Raw genomic sequence first — 21,054 nt, forward strand, 5'->3', positions numbered from 1 at the left:
TTCAACACAATATAAATTTCACAATTAAGATAACAATGCACAAGTTGTATTGGCTGGGTCTCGGCACAACGGAATGTGTACTACGGGTCAACAAATTGACATTGGCAGCTACAGTCGAGCCTTTCCCAGGGCCTTGATAACAAAATACATTAATTAACTCTCAACCATTGTTTTTCCCTTTAACAGTAAATGGTATATGTAACACATTTACACGCACATATAGGCCTATAAACAGCATCTAGATGAAACTAGGTCACCTGACTTGTGACACTGTCCAGGGAATATAGATTATCCAACACAGGTAATTATGATGTCATGACACTTTGAGTAACATATTTAAGAATAGAAAAATAATGAATATTTCTTAATTGCCTTAATCTTTTCTTAAACTTTATTTCTTTTGTATGAAGTGGTACCGTCAGCCATATAATTTCCCATAATGCATTGTGTTTCTCATTTAAATATTACTATAGACAAAGAAGGAATGAAATATATTTTAATTCCTCAAAAATAGAGTTTATGTCTGTTTGTCGCCAAGTTTTATCAGTTCCGTCCTTATCTATAACTACATGTCTCTGCCAAATTTCATTGCTGTCAATGGTGTATAACTTGAGATATCCTGTTCACAACGTGATTTTCAAAACTAGGGGGTATGCTATAAGCTACGATGGAGCTACGCTCCATCGTGCTAAAAATGAAGTAACCTAATTGACCTTTTTGGCCCCGCACCTAAGACCCTGGGGGGTCAGCCCCATAATTTGTACAATTTTGAATCCCCACCCTGTAGGGATGCTACCATTGCATTATGGGTGCTATCCAATGCGTAGTTTCAGGGAAGAAGTCGTTTATATGGAAATAGCCAAATTGACACCTTTTGACTCCGCCCCTCAGACCCCTGGGTGGTCAGCCCCATCATTTGTACAATTTTCAGTCAGTAACTCATAAGGATGCTACCAGTCAAATTTTGTTGAATTCAGACCAGCCGTTATGGAGAAGAAGTCGATTGTTGATGGACAGACGGACGGACGCTGCACACCAGACACAATGTATCGCATAAGCTCTCCTTGGTCCTTCTGACCAGGTGAGCTATTAGTGTTGTAGAACAAACTTCACAATCAATGTAAAATGAATAAAAGTTTAAATCTTGAATGATCGGTCTTACCATTAATGAAAACTACCCTAATAAAGACTAAATCAAAATTTATTACATTTAAACTTTCATGGTGAGGTGTCCATTAGAAATTTTACCTAGAAATCTTACCTGTAATTGGTAGCGGTGACTTGTTGGCACTTTTGGATCCCAGGGAAAGAAAAGTTTTGATGGTTTCACCACGATAGGGTCATAAATCTCCACTGGTTGCATCTGTTTGATGGCAGGGCTGATCGGATACTCAGATCCATCCTGTGTTATAAATAATAACCGAAAATGTCAGAATTTTACATGAAATCTGATAAAAACAGGAAAATTGAAACATAAAATGTATTAATATCAACCATAACAGAGTTGGAGAAATGTACAAGTGACTAAATCTGGACTATACTATACTGAAAGGAGAAAAGTAAAATTACCCTTGAATACCATACACAGAAGTTAATTACATCTCCCAAAGGGTTGAATATTGACTATGTATTTCCTGACATTATACTTTCATTTCTTACACTTTTTCAGATGTAATACAAGAAGCACATCTCAGCATTTGATATATAATATAAATTATAAAATATTAGATCAATTTCCTAATAATTGGCTAAAACATGATATGATGTTGTGCAAAAATATTTTCAAGCCATATAAATGTATGAAATGCAAGTGAATATTACTGTGAAGTTCTGACTGTGATTTCACTAGTACATCTTGACTCTTTGCTGTTACAAGACAAACATCAATATGTTACAGCCTACCAAAATACACATGCACTTACAAGTGAAGGATACATACTAGCCTAAGGGAAGTTTTTCTTTGATGACCTTTAGGGTTCAGTTTTTTACGAGGATGCTCAAAACAATGTCAGAACAAACCATACCATCAAAGAATTACAGTATGACCCCTCTAACTCTAACCCGGATTCCTCGAATACCCCCTATTCGTCGAATCGATCATATGGTCCCGACCATGTCCCTGTATAATCTATGTAAGAAAACCTCGATCAGCTATTTGTTAAATACCCCTCATTCCTCGAATAGTAATATGTCCCTGTTTCATCAAATACATAGTATTTACCCATGTATTCGTTGAAGAGGTGTTCGGCCCTTGATATTTTTTTACCTGTGTCACACTTAACTGCACCGACCGACATGGATATTTGCTCACAATCTTGTGTTTATACAGGTGGCGTATCAAGCCTTTAGGTAATTAAGGGATTAACGGTGTCATTATTACCTGCCGGTACGATCGCAAGTTGTTGTTTGATGCTTTATTTGAACATTTCAGAAAAGGCATTAAATCATTGATGTTTCTCTCGTAATAATCTTTGCTGTTAATACGAAAATACGTAAGTTGGTGATCCATGTTAATAGAAAGTACCCATTGTGAAATGACAAAAGAGGAGGAAGATATTGCCGACATTTGATTTAGGGCTTTCTCGCAAGCATTTTCAAACAACCATTTTATGTAATACATATTTTTTTTCAATTCGATATTGCAATCACTTGAATAAAGAAATCCAAAATGCTGAAAGATAGGGTAAATAAAATGTCATTGCCATGCATTGTTTGTCATAGTTTTTGAGACCACACATTTTGACTGTTGATCGTGACCAACCTAGTATTCCTAGAGCTATTGACCTGGTCCCTTGTTGTTCAAGTTATATGGGTTTTACTGTATACACAAATGTCTACATTCTTGTAATAAAGCAGCAGGTGCCTGCTGAATACAGTGAGGCATGACCAACTAACTAATATGTCAATACACAAAGCAGTATTACATGACTATCCCAGCCGTGCGACGTTACTAATATTGTCATGATTATAAAGAGCTGGATCATTTATACATAACTGACAATAATGGAATCAGGGTAGGTATATACACTGCAGTTTACCGGAGGTTCTTTATTGGACACAGTTGTCACTGGTGTTGGTACACAATTACAGGTGGGCTGTCAAGCTTTCTGAATACATTACAAGCTTAATCAGCTCCATTATACAGCAAGCTTGCTTGGTTCTATATACAAACCATTAGAAACATATCTAACAGTACATAACAAGCTGATGGAGTAGCAGAGCTTGACAAGGAGTACAGACTCGATTACCTCTACATAGTACACATAGTAATGTGTGCCCTCAGTCATACGCCTCTTTACCTGATAAAGATTTATCACTCTCTATTTTAACAAATAAACTGATGATCAAGACTTTATAAAACATTCAATGCATCATTAAAAACATTAACTTCTCTATCATCATATCACGTTAACCTACACTTTATTCACAGTACATGTAGATGGCAGTTAATAATGTCGCATATTAATGAAAGATTAGAATAAATGCTGACTGGTTTAGCATCCTTTCGATATAACTTTTCTAGTAATCAAATATAAAACAAGAATATATATATATTGCCATATTTGCAATTATGAATCACACTATATATAGACATTGAAACAAACAGTGACTGACCGCTCTGATGACCGTGGCCAGAGTTCCATCCAGCACCGTCTGTCCGTTGTCTAGTGTCTTAACCCTGTGGTATGTACCATTCTTGGTAGAGAACAGGACTTGGAAGTATTCCTTAGGAAACACTGCCTTGATGATCACATTCTGGAAGAGGAAAATATTGTAAAAGCTTATGTATTATGTTAAGTATGTATTTATCAGTTGTTTAATCTGTGAAAAGTTTGGCCATGATTAACGAGATGTTTTTCTAAATAAACAGAAACCTTTGTAAGAGTTTAGATTACATGTAATCAACACATACATGCCAGCAGGTAAGACATTCTAGCCTGACCACTTACATCAGAAGGATAGATCCTGTGACTATTTTTATCGTACACCTCTATTAGTACTTCATATTCTCGTCCTGTTTCTAATACCCATTTCTTGTGAGGCAGGATGACAAATGCTGGTAAAAAATACAAATAATAAATATTCAGTTAAATTTACTAACACAGAATCAATTGCAGTACAATCTAAAACAAAATAAGATACCACCTGATTTTCTGATTAATGTCTTACTGTGTGTTTTACATCCTTCCAAAACCCTGCTACCATTTGGTATCAACATTGAATTTATATGGGGAAGTTCCTAGATAACTGCTGTTGATTACTGTTTTTTGTAAAGGAATAATGATTTACCTCCCCTATAAAAAACATCACTTGGACAATCACATCTGTTAGTAACATGCAAGACCAAAGTGACTTATTCTGAGTGATTATGTGTATTTTCAAAGGCTGTTGAATGGTTTCATTGGTATCTTGGTGTAAACTTTTGGAATAAAGCGAACTTTGATTTTGGTAGTATTCCTGACATTACATACCTAGACGGCTTGCAGTAACAACATACATCATGGCCGATGGTCGTCTTAAGACATCCTGGTTCTTTATATCTACACTAGTTAAGGTCTTCAAATATTTCAATATAAGATAGAATCTGTGTAATATCAGCAAAAACAAAATTATTTTCTTGAATAGAATAAACAATGATTGCACAACATAATGAATAGCATAGAAATGAATAACTATATTATAATGATAAATGAATCTCTCATATAGACATGAACATTTGTGCTGTTTCTTTTCCATTGATAATGAAGACAGGAAGGATACTTTTATCCATAAGTACGATTTCTGTAGATCCGAGCTCTGCTGCTGTGGCGTATGATGTCTTGGCATTAAACTCACAAATCATGTGGTCCTGGACTTCTAAATAAAACTGTTCTGATGGCATCTCTATCTCTGTAAAAACAAGTGTAACCATTACAACAGGTTATACTTCATCTCTATAAAGTAATACAATAAGAGAAATTGTTTTTTTCAGCTTTTTAGTAAAATCGATATTTGAACACATGTTATCATGAGACTGAATTTCAGGTACAAATCTTTCAATTTCATCTTTGTATACTGTATTTTGTAGAATTGATATCAGATCTCTATACTTCCATAGTGATACACACTACTATGTAATATTTTGTGATTATAAAATAAAGATTAAGTTTTACCAGAAATATATCAATTTTCATACACACAATGACACTGCAGAGATTTTTTTAACCCACCAATAATGGAGTTCTGTTTGATGAGCTCTACAGTATATTTAACCATGGAGTATTTTAGTACATAGGCTTCTGCTGGACTGACCATCAGGTTAGCAATGACCATAATCTTCACTACATACGGCTGGACATTCTAAGAAAACAATAAAAATTTCATATCATTCTGTAAGACAATCTCCTTGTCTGCTTACTGTATATTAAAGAGGAACAGAACAAGATGGCAAAATTTATGGTATGGGAACAAAGAGTAGATGGGGTATTAAAGAATGTAATGTAAGATGTATCTTAATCAAATCAATATAATAGTATGCTTATAACTTTTCAAGCAGTATTTGCTTTTGATATAGGTTTTGAGAAATGTAGATCCTACCAATCATTCAGTTTTATAATTCTATAATTGAGCATGGTACCGTACAGCATACTTTTAGAAGCAAGTTCAGCAGGGACCATGGCAATTACTGAGTAGCACTGGGATCTTTCTTACTAAATATGGGAGGTAAATATGTCCATCAATCAAAATGTCTCCTGCACTGGTACAAACCTTGTAGCCAGGATCTCGTATGACAGACCTCACATTGGCACTGCCCGTTCTTATACCTTCTACCAGTATCATGTCGCCCTGAAGACCCCGTCCCTCCAATCTATCGATGTACGACGGCCGTGTGTAATGGGACTCCGAAAATTTAATAATTCTGAAAGCAAAAACAAAACATTTACAACTTTTTTTCTCTATTTTACATTTTCAATGTTATGTCTCTGTATTTCACAAAGGAATTCCTTATTGTAAAAAACTGCAACATAATCATCTAAGATATTGTAGCGTTGCACTAATGTAATTAACTAAAACAAAATCAATGTATATTCCCTATAAGGATGAAACATGTTCAGTCAATTTGTTGCTAGTCATCTTAAGTGAAAGGATAGTGCTAATTTCCTCGTGTTCAAAACTTTAGTCATTAATTGATTAAATGAAGTCATTGTGAAGTAGATGTTTTGTTACCGGAGAATATTGCTGGCATCGATGATAGTGTCTTGGTCGCCTGAGGTGTCCGGTTCAAGGCTCCACTCAAACCGCAGGCCAGCCAGACTAGAGAAGACATTTCCTGGAAAGTAAAGAACAAGCATTAGTATTACTATAAAAGGATATGCACAATGAAAACATTTGAGACTCAAGAAAACAATGTAAATGGAATCTAAGATATTTCATATTGGCCCAATCCATATACATAACATTGGGGTGCAATTACAGAAACAAGTCATGTAATTTTAAATGTAAGCTTACCTTCTTCATCAAAGCCACGGATGGTAAGCTCCTCAGGAGAATCTTCTAGGTACAAAAGTCGAGTTGTTGTCTGGATTTCAAACCGATGTAGTGACTCCACAATCACAATACATCTCAACACTTCGCGAGTAACTGCAATGTAATTTGATAAGCAGGTTATCAGAATTCCAATTTGGAAGTCAGTTAATGAAACTATCCCAGTAGGAGAATTATCAAGCTTCACAACCATCCTTAGAATAGAACCATCAGCATACTATTGGAAATTCTGATTTGCTTGATGAGTCGTTGAAAGATGAAACAGAAGAAGTTTCATTACTGTAGGACATTCTTAACCCTTTAAGCGCTATATACTCTTACTATACAAGGAGCCTCACTGTTGAATTAATTTGAAGAAATACAGAAATTATGAATACCTTTATTTAATGTTCAATAACATTTTTTCCATGCCATTTTCAATAATAGACATATATACAAATTTTGTTCAGTAGATGTTTAGGTTTACATAGATGGTAAATTTGTCTCTAAAAATTTGTCAGGTAAGGATTTACAGGTAAAAATTACAGGTAAATAAATACATTTTCTTCAAAATTCCATAAAGTAGGAGTATTTATAATGTAAATCACCTAACTATCATTCTTTATTCCTGTTCTTCAGCAAGGAATAGAATTAATTAGTTTTGGTGATTAATTGATTCATATTTCAGGTGTGAACAGGTAAATCATAGCTCTAGTTGACAGGTAAACATTGTCGTTGAATTATGAAATAAAACTAAGTATGTTGTAAATTCTGACTTTGTGATTATTATTTCACACATTTCTTGTGAGTTTACCTGTTCTGAAGGACTGATTCAGGAGGTAGATATTTCATCAGAGTCCTTGTCATTAGCAGGTAATAATACCTGGCGATAATATACAAAGGTATGAAGGTGTCGTTGTCACACAGGTGTAAGTTTGAGAGAATATTTTGGAAACGATCTTTAGACATTTTGTCTCCGAAAAATGGAGTAAAAATAACGTTCTCAGTTGCCCAGTAAGAATCGGTTTTATGGACAATCCCATCGCTATAACAAGACCAAAAAATACTTTCATCTCCTCGAGTGACACATGTTTCCACTCGAAGATACGTGAGTGATTTCCTTGACGACCTTGATATTTTGCGGTCGGCATATAAATCTGTTGGACAACAATATTTAAAAAATCGTCATTTAGAAATACGTGAAAAAAATCTATAGGTTCCTGATTTTCCATATTAATAATAAGTTTTGATTCCCTTGTAAACGGGACACAAAAAGGTGGCCACGATGATTTCATCCAACCCTCCGCTTTGTCCGAGTTGTCTTCGTCGTCATTCTCGGGCGAGAAATCATCCATATCAATGTGAGCAATTACTGCTCCATTCCTAACAATATACTTGGGCCCAAAACCTTTAAATTCAGTTTAACTGTCGCTATTTTCATTGAAGATATTTTCAATATTATCGTCTTCGTCACTGTCCCAGTCTGAGTCAAAAGCGGCCGCCATGATGGAATTTACGAATTGTTTACGTTTGCTGTCGGGGCCTGTTCAACATAGCATATCGTAGTACTCCCGCCGATAGTATCAGTACACACACGCTGTTATGCTAGTTTGGGGCCTAAACAACCAATCAGAATCATTTTTATTTATAAACACGTGGATGGGAAATACCTAAGAGCCGTGTGAAAAAGGTTGTCAACAGAACGACATTTGCGGTGACCAACATTACGAGACCGATACTAGCGGAACGACATTTGCGGTGACAAGCGCTTAAAGTGTTAAGATATCTTAAAATCTAGTTTAACACGTAACTTGAACTGTCGCCAGATAGAGAGTTGAGAACTAATGCCTCTGCTGCACAAATTTAGTAATAACTCCAATAATATGGGACATTGCATAACCCTACTCAACTCCCCTTTATGTCAGGGTTCTGTGTTGTACCAAAATTTATCAAAATCTGTCAAGTAGTTTAGGAGGAGTTTGCCAGAAAAAGTTGTGTTGACGACGACGTACAATCAGATTCTAGTACACCCTCCTTAACTTGAATTTGGTGGGTATGATTAAGTCATAAATGTCCCATATTTTATGTTGGATATACTTCAAAACAGCCAGGGATCAATCTAGGTTTTGGGGGAAACTACCATTTTTTCAAAATAGGGGAAAAGTTTGGCGAAATATAGGGGAATTTGAATCTTCTTACTTTGGTTAAAAGATTATATTCATTTTGACGAAAAAGTACTGTAAAACAACTAATTTTATTTTTAGATATAGGAAAACAAGATTTTGAGCTCAATAATGAACAGAGGGATCTTGGCGCCCACCAAAGAATGATCTATGTCTGACAAACGAAAGAGGGATCTTTTCTCTGCTTTTCAAACTTTCACTACATATTACTACATATGGAGAAAGATCCTTTGAGTACTTTCTGAGATACATAACAGTAACAAACTACAATTATCAAAATCCATGATGGCTACCTGTCGGCCATCTTCTTGACAATCCGTCCGAAAATGCAATATGCACAACTAAGGTCCTAGTGGAACTTACATATAAAATTTGAGACATATCACTTCAGTACTTTCTGAGAAATAGTGGTAAGGAGCTTCAACTATCTAAATTCAAGATGGCAGCCTGTCAGCCATCTTGTTCATCGATCGGTACCAAAATGCAATATGCATAACCAGGGACTTAGGGGAACCTGCACATAAAATTTGAGACATATCACTTCAGTACTTTTTGAGAAATAGCGGTAACAAACTTCAATTGTCAAAATCCAAGATGGCGTCCTGTCGGCCATCTTGTTCACCGATCGGTACCAAAATTCAATATGCATAACTAGAGCCCTAGGGGAACCTACATGTGAAATTTGAGAAGAATCCCTTTAGCACTTTCTGAGAAATAGCGGTAACAAACTTTAACTATCAAAATCCAAGATGGCGGCCTGTCGGCCATCTTGTTGACCGATTGGTCCCAAAATGCAATATGCACAACTAGACCCCTAGGGGAACCTGCACATGCAATTTGACAGAGATTCCTTTAGTACTTTTTGAGAAATAGCGGTAACAAACTTCAATTGTCAAAATCCAAGATGGCGGCCTGTCGGCCATCTTGTTGACCGATTGGTCCCAAAATACAATATGCACAACTAGACCCCAAGGGGAACCTACATGTGGAATTAGAGAAAGATCCTTTCAGTACTTTCTGATAAAATAGCGGTAACAAACTTTTACTATCAAAATCCAAGATGGCGGCCTGTCGGCCATCTTGTTGACCGATTGGTCCCAAAATACAATATGCACAACTAGACCCCTAGGGGAACCTACATGTGGAATTTAAAAAAAATCCCTTCAGTACTTTATGAGAAATAGCGGTAACAAGAATTGTTAACGGACGGAAGGACGGACAGACGGACGGACTGAAGGACAGACCACGGACCACGGACAATAAGCGATTTGAATAGCCCACCATCTGATGATGGTGGGCTAAAAACTTGAGTTTATTATAAAATATGCAGTAGCTATATGATAAATATGAAGAAATTTGGAAAAAAAGTCTAAAACATTTAATTAAAAAATAAGTCACAGGGGAATTTGTGTTACAAAAACGGTCATTTTTTAGCTTCAAATGGGGAATTTTTAAATCTTCAGGGGAATTTTAGGCCAGAGGGGAATTCATTCCTTGACGGGAAACTTACCCATAAACAGTAGTAAATCAGAGCTAGATTTATCCCTGACAGCACAATGTAAGTGCATTGTATACGAGTCATTTCCTCTTTCACAATCTACCATTACCTTTCATAGTTGATGGCGTTTGAGAAAATTTAAATTGATATTGATTACATTATAAAATAAAACTGTCAAAATACAAGTGATAGCTCTAGCATAGCATTTATGATCATTTCAAAAAATTATCTTTATTTATACATGTAGAAGAACAGAGGAAAATACACAATTGTACATATGTAACACTATGTACAAACCACAACAACCCACTCCTTTTACCTACCTTTGTTCTCTGCCAGAACAATGGATGTTTTCCTGTGAGATGATTTGGACACTGCCGAGATAACTGCTGAGAATGCACACTCCCCATCTGTACTATTAACTAGCTGGACAGTGGCCACCTCCTGTTGTGTTGAACGCCTTTATAATAAAATAGAAAGATACTTTATTATCAGTAGACTATCAATAGACATGATGGCATTCATGAGTTTTGTGGGTTTAGTCCTGCATTTGAGTGATGAACAGTCCTGTATTTGAGAAATCATTTAATCACAAATGCAGGATTCTTCTTTTTTTTTGAAGAAAACGTTTAAAACAACTTTATTCTTTTTCCTTTCACAGAATCCTGCATTTACGTAACTAAATGATCCCTCAAACAGGTTGGGCACTGGCACAGAGTCCCTCGTTTGGGTACTTATTGATTACTAAAACAGGCAACTGTTACCCATATGCAGGGTTGTGCCCAACCTGTCAAATGCATGACTGTTACTCAAATGCAGGACTACCCCGCATATACGGGAGTGTCCCCAACTCAATTCAATTACACAATGGGAACAGGCAGTGCGTATATCAACCCTTTCCTTTTTCCAGAATGTACAACAAGCTGTTTATAGGGATCAGATAACTATAATTATTAGTACATATATATTCATAGTTTTATTTGTGTACTTAGATGCTCTGCCACTAAAAATGGTAGGACCTAAATCAAGCGCAAGACGAATCGTACCCGGGGGCAAGGGGGGGGGGGGGTGTTAAGATTTATTAAATTATTATTAGCGATCAGCTAAAATGAAAACGGTAATGTTATAGATAGTAATCAAAACTGGATAAAACATATCATGAGTAAGTTAACTCACTAACCAGCGGACACTACATTCAAGAAATAGTAAACAAACCATGTGTAGCAACTGTCCTGAACATGAGATTCCTCCTTCGTCAGGTTGATGTGTAGCGTAAAATTTGTTACCACTGTACTGTGGTATGGAAGCAATATCTTTGGATCACTAAGACGAGCACCATGTATAGAATTAATAACACTGTTCACGGTAAATAAAGTCAAAATTACAATAACAATTTCGTTATAAGTTGCCGCCATTTTCGGCACATGGGGGCCGCCATTAACAAGAATACTCTCTAACAAACCTTTAAAATCAATCGTTCGAATATTTTATAATAGTCATCACCATTTTGTTTGACATTGATATCCTATATTTATTTATTTTGAACTTTTGGCAAGATAAATGATCAACAAAGTTTAAATTCTTTAAAATTAATTATTCGTTTTTGTTAGAGATTATGAGTCGGTTCCGCCATATTTTCTAAGTGGATGTTACCTTTACTTTCTGAACTTCCTGGATTGGGTAAAAAGTAAACAACGTACGATTTATGGTTTGATCTTACAGTACCGTCATTTTGTCATAATGGCAGACTTTGATCCGGAAGATAAATATAGGTATTGTTATTTATTCTACACTTAACCTTATTCACCCCGTTATAAGTTTGTGGTGCATGATGACATGATTCATTAAGTTTAATCAACTTTCAACATTTTTCAAAATCCCGAAATAAAGTTTAACAAATTGATGTAGTGTTTCAATATTCATCTTTCTGACAAGCCTATTGGTGTATATGATATCTATTGTATTGCCTACTTATGTCTAAATGATTTTGCCTAGATGATTTTTGCTGAAGGCAATGTTTGCATAATACTCATTTAGTCATTACCAGTGCTCAAGTTGCAGTAATTGATAGCTGCACTGTATGCATTATGGTAGTTAATTCCTCGGCATTGCTATCCTCATTCGTCACATAAATAATGTGTAAATGACACGTGCCTGAAATAATTGTTTGGAGGACTATACATAATTTTGATTGAACTTATCATCATGATATACTTATACTTATCCTTAAAATTTTATTTAATGTCTTGTTTTGGTTGTGCTTACTTGAACACTAACAATGCTAGTCAACTCTAATATTTAGTGTGACTGACATTGATTGAATTGTCTGTTTTTCAAATGACATGGTTATATATACTTTTTAACAGAGACATAGATCATGTTAATAATGTAACCACTTGTCTGATTACGTGATTGACTCAATTATCAGTCATATGTATATATATATATAGTTTGTCACGAATCAATCAGGGAATATCCTGAATGTGTTATCAGTAAAGCTTTAATTTGGTAGCTACATTATTTTAAAACAGCAGGTTTATTATGACACAGGAGATTATTAAGTTTTCTTTAATATTTATTTAAATTTAAGTATAATTTTGCAGTTAACATTATATTACCAGTTAGAAGCCAAAGTGGCTGTGTGAATCGTTATGTAACAGGATCCCGTAAAATGAAATGGTTAAATGTTATCGTAAATTGATATGGCCAAAAAAAAATATGTATGTTTCAGGTACCGCTACCTACCCTAGTTTTTACCTCCGACCCTACCTAGCTATTTTATCACACTTTTCCAAAACAAAAATGCAGTGTGTGAAGTTTTCAATTAAGATTTTTAAGTTTATCCAGATAAAGTTCAATTATGGTAATGAGAAATAAAAGACTTCTAGCCAGCCTAAAGCCTGAAAGACAAATTACTTTGTAATGTAGTAATAAAGCAACTCAACCCCTCCCCCAGCTCTCCTAAAAAAATAAAATAAAAAAATAAAATGAAATAAACTCCCGACCGACCTACCCAATTTTTTTCATTCATGTAACCTGAGACATGCATATAATTTTTTTGGCCTATGCATATATATCATGCATGGTTTGTCATGAGATTTAACTAATTATGAACCTTACCTCGATCTCCTACAGTTCGAGAGGTTATACTATCCATATCAATTGATGATGCATAATAAGGAACTAATTAACCATGAAAAAGACCTTTTACTTTCTGTTAGAAACAAATAATTGATATTTCAACTTAAATACTTTTTTTGACACTCAAAATTGAAGCTTTTGAAGTTTTAGGCCCCTATTAAACACTTGTGATCATGATTAGATCTGCCAATCTCTGGTCTGCAGCAATAAATCTTGTACAAAATCCATGTGCACTCTCAAAGTTAAAAAAATTCTGACTGGCAACACATATATATTTAAATTGCATTTGAGTTGTGATTATTGGTGAACTTCTGAAGTTCTGATCATGATCAATGTGTCATTAAATAGACAATTCTGATAGACAAGTACTAATGAATTAATGCCAATCAGCCATCACTCGACACTGATATATGCAGGTATAGTACTAATGAATTAATGCCATCACAATTACAAATGGGAGGGGTGCGTTAGGGGGGACATTCTGAGTACCTAAAATAAAAGTGTTCCTTAGATCTGTCCCATATTGTGTCCTGTACCAATTTTATATGGAGTCATATGTTTTAATATTCTACACTTCTGGAATCGACGAAAATCGAGTCATCAGAATTCGAAGTGTACCTAATATCTTTTCCACTACAATATATAGCTTCTATGCCTTATAAAGCCATATAATTGTTCTCATATTTATTGCAATAAGGTAATCTGTATTTTCAATACTAGATGTTTTTTGTAAACATTGTATTGTGTAATGCTTGTGTCTTTTCTCCTTCGTAACAGTTGGTATTTTGGTCCACTAAATCGAGAGGAAGCGAATGAGATTTTACAGCCAACACAATCATCTGGAGAGTTCCTGGTTCGTGACAGCCAATCTATAAAAGGCGACTTTGTGCTATGTGTAAAGTAAGTCTCAAGCCAAATTTTTCAGTAAATTTGCCAAAAAATCTTTATCTACAAATATTTAATTGATCAGGTTTGTTTTCATTCCATATGCTAAATAGTTTGTTAGTTTAATTTATTTCTCTAAGACTAATATCAGCAACAACAAAAAATATGTTTTCTTAATTAAAATAAAAACTTTGATGCTTCTGGCATAATTTTTAAGAACCCTATTGTAGAACTTAGCGTTATAACTGATACAAATTTGTTAAGGAACCAAGTAGTGATGGGCAATCGGTTTGAAATTCTAATCAATTATCGGTTTGTAATAGGAAGTCATAATCGATAATCGATAAAATATTTGATTAAATAATCGGTTTTTAGTAAATAATATTTTGGATATAAAGATTTGCTGCTGTTATACTTTAAGTGTTATTTTCTCTGGATATGGAATACTGACACGAAAGTTTTAAGTTTTAATTTATTAAGGTTAGGTACTGATATAATCATTTTCTGTTGAGGAGAAAAGACTACATGTATATGCGTACATACAGCAACTCTGTAACGATTGAATACATACAGCAACTCTGTAACGATTGAAAAGATATCTCTTAAATTATGTAAAAATAAATCTAAAAGATATATTTTACCATGTTACTTAATATATATTTGATTAGCAATTATCGATTATGGATTTTCATAATCGATAATCGGAATCAGAAAGGGCATACCAACTGATTTTTACTGAAAAAGCTTGCTTTTCCAGTATTGCTACGGCCCGGATGACCCACTAATTTAAATGCGATTGACCTCTCATTTGCATGCGATTTTTTCTCTTTTCCTCTTCCTAGAACAAATATGCTGCCATAGTGCAGTTAAACAACTTCTATGGTATTTCATTAAATAGAATAGTTTCAAACATGTCTACAAAAACTATAACATGAACGTCTATAATTGAAAAATAGTGAGGATAATTTGCATCAGTGGTAGCGATCGGTGGCCTAATTCTCGCCCGCATTTGCATATATTTATGTAAACATCCGGTTTGGGTAACACTAAATAAAGGAATTGTCAGGATTTTGGTATGTAAGTAACTAATTGTAGTTTGATGTATACATTCATAATCTATTATCTAATGACAATTTTTTAATTCATCCCGACGTAAGAAAGATACAAAAGTTGTTTGTTTTTACATGTATTATATTGATAGTCATTTTGGAGAACAGGTACGTTCGTATTGTGATCATGTCATTACGATGGCCCACTGAATTTAACCAAGTCTCACTCAAAAAGACGCTTGTTAACTACGTACGCATCAAGCGTCTGGATGATTTATGCAGAAGCTAACAAACACGATAAATTCTGAGTTACGCTGGCTCCTTATCATTTCGCACGGATTGTCAACTAACGCATCCTTTCATTAACGAGGGAATATTTAATACACGGATACAGATACAATGAAATATCGTGACACTCAGCAATAGTGTAAACGGCCGAATGTAAACAAAGACGTCATCACGCAAAGCGGACCTGTGATGTAAACTTGCAAGTCAAGAGATATTTTCCATTTAATTATCGAGCGTAATAAATACATTCTCATATCAGAAAAACACCGAAGAATATTTGAACACTGCATGTTGCAAGCCACCTTGCTAGTAAACTTCGGAATTCTTTTCGTATTTGGAGACAGAAGCAGTGAAAATCGTAAGTTTCATTTCGTTTTGCTTCTTTGCCTATCACGCCTATGGGTCGGTATATTATAATTATATGAACTATTTGACAGACATCGGCACATTAAGTGAACTTACAACATCATGAGTATGTGTGAATTCCTGCTAACATCCATATAATCGACGTTTTATTTTATTACAACGCAACAAAATTGAATATCACTTTAAATTTGAAGTAGTTTGTTGTTATAATTAGCAGTTGACAAGATTCATTTTTGGTATTATTTTCTAATGCGATGACATCAAATTTAATATTAATGCATAGAGTCAATTTACCAGATTGTCAATATGTCTATAAACATCACAAAGCATGTGTTTATTTGTAGGCAAAACAATGCATGATATAGATCCATACACAATACGTATATATGTGTGTAATACACATGTGAATACAGAATTTCTTTAGATAAATAGAAGAATTGTAATGCTAGATTTATTTAAGACAATTAATATCTGGGATTTCGAAATTGGCGGTATGAACTTAAAACATCGATTAAACAGTCACTACATATATAACTTCATGGATTCAGAGAATTTATAATAACACTTACCAAAATAAACAATAACCTGTGCACTGTAATACATGGTAAATTTACACTTGCTCAATATTACAGTATTTGGTTTAAAGTAAGTTTTGCTAACAGTAAAAAACATTGTATTTTATCAATGTGTATCAGGTATAGGAGACAAATTAATTATGATGCTAATATATTAAAGATGCTTCACCGCTGACAAATGGTATTTTTTCACTATCAAAAATGGCAGCAGACAATTTAGTATTTTTCTTCAGTTACAAAAGTTACTTACTTTACACCATTACCGCCGTTGAAAAGTTTGAGCTCCAATTTCACTTCAAGTTAAAAATATAAATAAAATAATTAATTGCATCCCGAAAAAATTCTGTAGCACTATATCCTATATGGAATAAAGTACTGATTGCGCTTGACCCAAAGGCAAAATTAATTATTTTATATTATTTTTTGTGTTAATTAGACTTATGCATACACGATTAAACACTAATTATTGTTCAAATGATGAATATCATTTATACTCTGTCGGCGGTGGAGCATCTTTAACTCAAAGTACTTGTGTACATGAGTCCAGTTTCTTCCTTTTGTCATTGTTAGATGATTTCTGTAACTTTTTTATAACAAATTAAGAATATTGATATATATGTTAAATTTTATAATTACAGGACTCGTTGGCTAGTCATCTGAAGCAGATTCAAAGCAGATTCATAATTGTTGAAGACTGGAGATTATCAGAATTACTTTGGAAGCAGTGAAATGATTCTAAGGATGACTACATGTACCAGGCATATATTAAACTAGCTGCGACAGCATACATTTATATGTAGCTCTGGACAACAAGCATATGGATTGGCGCTTCTCATTCGCATTGTTTCGTAATGCCAATTAAAACACAAAAATACAAAAAAGTAAATCCAGTATATTTGCAACTTTGGAAAGAGTTGTCACCATTTGACATACTGCCGATTGTTATTAATCTGTGGAGAGATAGAAGGTGTTTAAACTTTTAACTTCACAGACTGACTCACATGTTAGTCTTTCTGTTTTGTTGTAAAATTCATACAAACAAAAATAATTTTCTTGGCTTGAATGAAACACACTATATATGTTCTGACAGACGGTCATTATCAGAACTACAATTCTGTCCCATTGACTGTAATGTTGCAAAACATCAAGTGATGACAATTAGCGAGTGTCGAGTAACTTTGCATTTAGATATATATAGAAATATCCTACATTTATAATATAAACTGATAATTTATTTACCCATCATCACGCCTGAGTTAACATTACTACAATGTATATTTCAATGATTCACATCTGTGACACGGCCATATAAGTACATTTGTATATGGAATGACATTCATTTATTTGCTACAACAGAAACATATTAAACAGTTTACTTGTTGACTTTGTGCAGTGTTTTCACAAAAATGACACAAAGTTTAACGCTTCTGGTGACATAGCCCATTAGTTGTTCCATTTAGTTGATGCCTCTATCAAATGTTTTTACAACTGTTTCTGATCTTGTTACCAATACATGTACAAACAGTTGTAAGTAATGTGACATTAACAACAAGTTGCCAATAATGTGTGATTACATGTACGTTAATTTCATATTCTTATCATAATTAAATGGGAAAAAAACCTTTAAAACATAACGAAAAAAAGTATTTATTTTAGTACATAAACATAAAAACCGATCATTGATTTACAAGGTCAAGGAGAGTAACTTGTACATGACAATTTCAAAATTGACTAGGGTACACGAAATTCGGCAGTCCAGAAAATTTGTAATCTGGGCGGTTTAGGCTGGGAACGAAGGTTTCCAGATTATCGAGGGTCCAATGTACATGTCAATGTATACAAATAACACACTGATTTTGAGAATGGTTGTTTTAATATGCTGTTAAGAATTCTCAGTGTCCATTTTATGCATTATATAGAGACAGTATCATACTGAATCTAACTTTGATATGACTTTTCTTCAATATTGCAGCAAAGTATCAAGAAATGCTCATTACTTACTAATATACCTGAATACATTGTGTGTATCACAGAAGAGAACTAGAAAAAATAATGTATTGTGATGTTATTTCATGTTTGTATTAAAGTATTTTTGAATAAACATAATTCAAAACAATTCAGTTTTGATTTTGATGCAGTAACCAATTCTTTAAATGAACATTTGACCCTTAGTTTTTGTCATTTCATTTCTTCTCTTGAAAATTATCTAATCAATTGCCTTTTGCCACATAGTTCATCGAAAAAAATACTTGTATATTATATGCATTGCACATAGTTCCTTATAAATGAGGTCTGTAAACAACATTTGCAGCATAAGCCATGAACTTTGTAAAAATGCCATCAAGGGATATCCATGTGTCAGATCATACTTTCTTCTTAATGGAGTCTTAATGTTTCCCTTGTTGTCATTTTACTGCAGATTGTTATTAGCTGTCTCCATGGCTTTGTCCTCAAGATCAATTATCAAATAATCATAACTACAATTTTTTTTTCTTTATTTTGTTATTCAGACAATTATATTCAAACATTAGAGAAAAGGTCACATGACACTGACTGTAAATATTTGTTGAAACTGTTGAATTCAAGATAGGTTCAAAGTTCAAATCTAAAAGAAATTTTCTAGCATTTTCTTAAAATCTTCTCATAATTTTTAGATTCATCTTTTGATATGAGGAGGAATGGTTGTCTGCAATCTCAACAATTTATCCAAAATTAATTAAATGAATACTTGGAAGATAAATAACCCAACTTGATAATGACATGGGACTTGCAAGAAAATACACACCCTAAAATGTTACTAATGACATATTTGCCTTCTTTGAACTAAAATTTTGTTACATCAATGCTTTTTCAGTTCAGTACTTACAGTACTTTGATTAGGTCATCTGACCCGAAGGGTCAGGATGACCTATAGTCGTCATGTTTCGTCCGTCGTCGTCCGCCGTGCGCCGTCCGCCGTGCGCCATCCGCCGTCCGCCGTGCGCCGTGCGTTAACTTTTCACATTTTGAACTTCTTCTCAAGTTCTACCAGTGCGATTTAGCTGAAACATACACGAAATGATCCTGACATGGTCCCGACAAAGTGTTGTTATTTTTCAGGTTGATCCGAAATCCAAGATGGCCGCCACAGCCGCCATCTTGAAAACACATTTTGAACTTCTTCTCAAGTTCTACTGGTGCGATTTGGCTGAAACTTGCATGAAATGATCCTGACATGGTCCCGACAAAGTGTTGTTATTTTTCGAGTCGATCGGAAATCCAAGATGGCCGCCACAGCCGCCATCTTGAAAACACATTTTGAACTTCTTCTCAAGTTCTACCAGTGCGATTTAGCTGAAACTTACACAAAATGATCCTGACATGGTCCCGACAAAGTGTTGTTATTTTTCGGGTTGATCCGAAATCCAAGATGGCCGCCACAGCCGCCATCTTGAAAACACATTTTGAACTTCTTCTCAAGTTCTACCGGTGCGATTTGGCTGAAACTTGCATGAAATGATCCTGACATGGTCCCGACCATGTGTTGTTATTTTTCGAGTCGATCAGAAATCCAAGATGGCCGCCACAGCCGCCATCTTGAAAACACATTTTGAACTTCTTCTCAAGTTCTACCAGTGCGATTTGGCTGAAACTTGCATAAAAATGATCCTGACATGGTCCTGACAAAGTGTTGTTATTTTTCGGGTCGATCCGAAATCCAAGATGGCCGCCACAGCGACCATCTTGAAAACACAATTTGAACTTCTTCTCAAGTTCTACCGGTGCGATTTGGCTGAAACTTGCATGAAATGATCCTGACATGGTCCGACAAAGTGTTGTTATTTTTCGAGTCGATCTGAAATCCAAGATGGCCGCCACAGCCGCCATCTTGAAAACACATTTTGAACTTCTTCTCAAGTTCTACCGGTGCGATTTGGCTGAAACTTGCATGAAATGATCCTGACATGGTCCCGACCATGTGTTGTTATTTTTCGAGTCGATCAGAAATCCAAGATGGCCGCCACAGCCGCCATCTTGAAAACACATTTTGAACTTCTTCTCAAGTTCTACCAGTGCGATTTGGCTGAAACTTGCATAAAAATGATCCTGACATGGTCCTGACAAAGTGTTGTTATTTTTCGGGTCGATCCGAAATCCAAGATGGCCGCCACAGCGACCATCTTGAAAACACAATTTGAACTTCTTCTCAAGTTCTACCGGTGCGATTTGGCTGAAACTTGCATGAAATGATCCGACATGGTCCCGACAAAGTGTTGTTATTTTTCGAGTCGATCTGAAATCCAAGATGGCCGCCACAGCCGCCATCTTGAAAACACATTTTGAACTTCTTCTCAAGTTCTACCGGTGCGATTTGGCTGAAACTTGCATGAAATGATCCTGACATGGTCCCGACAAAGTGTTGTTATTTTTTAGGTCGATCAGAAATCCAAGATGGCCGCCACAGCCGCCATCTTGAAAACACATTTTGAACTTCTTCTCAAGTTCTACCGGTGCGATTTAGCTGAAACTTGCATGAAATAATCCTGACATGGTCCCGACAAAGTATTGTTACATCTTTGGTTGAT

General features: G+C 34.9%; 2 protein-coding genes across 3 annotated transcripts in view; one reads left to right on the plus strand and one right to left on the minus strand.

Annotated features, from left to right (window-relative positions):
* LOC138328870 (nuclear pore membrane glycoprotein 210-like) overlaps positions 1–11,627 on the minus strand; it is a 59,437-nt gene extending 47,810 nt beyond the window's left edge. The window contains 11 exon segments of the mRNA XM_069275585.1: positions 1,262–1,402; positions 3,616–3,756; positions 3,951–4,057; positions 4,473–4,541; positions 4,762–4,890; positions 5,211–5,340; positions 5,749–5,899; positions 6,208–6,310; positions 6,490–6,621; positions 10,509–10,645; positions 11,401–11,627. Of these exon segments, the coding sequence (XP_069131686.1) occupies positions 1,262–1,402; positions 3,616–3,756; positions 3,951–4,057; positions 4,473–4,541; positions 4,762–4,890; positions 5,211–5,340; positions 5,749–5,899; positions 6,208–6,310; positions 6,490–6,621; positions 10,509–10,645; positions 11,401–11,600 (1,440 nt within the window). The 5' untranslated portion in view covers positions 11,601–11,627.
* A 176-nt stretch (positions 11,628–11,803) lies between these two features.
* The window catches only part of LOC138329045 (adapter molecule Crk-like), a 30,795-nt gene continuing 21,544 nt past the window's right edge, over positions 11,804–21,054 (plus strand). For both annotated transcript variants that reach the window (XM_069275754.1, XM_069275755.1), the window contains exons 1-2: positions 11,804–11,957; positions 14,104–14,226. In XM_069275754.1, the coding sequence (XP_069131855.1) occupies positions 11,926–11,957; positions 14,104–14,226 (155 nt within the window). In that variant the 5' untranslated portion in view covers positions 11,804–11,925. The remainder of the gene's footprint in view (positions 11,958–14,103; positions 14,227–21,054) is intronic.

This window comes from Argopecten irradians, chromosome 8 (assembly GCF_041381155.1).
Source record: "Argopecten irradians isolate NY chromosome 8, Ai_NY, whole genome shotgun sequence".
NCBI lineage: Eukaryota > Metazoa > Mollusca > Bivalvia > Pectinida > Pectinidae > Argopecten > Argopecten irradians.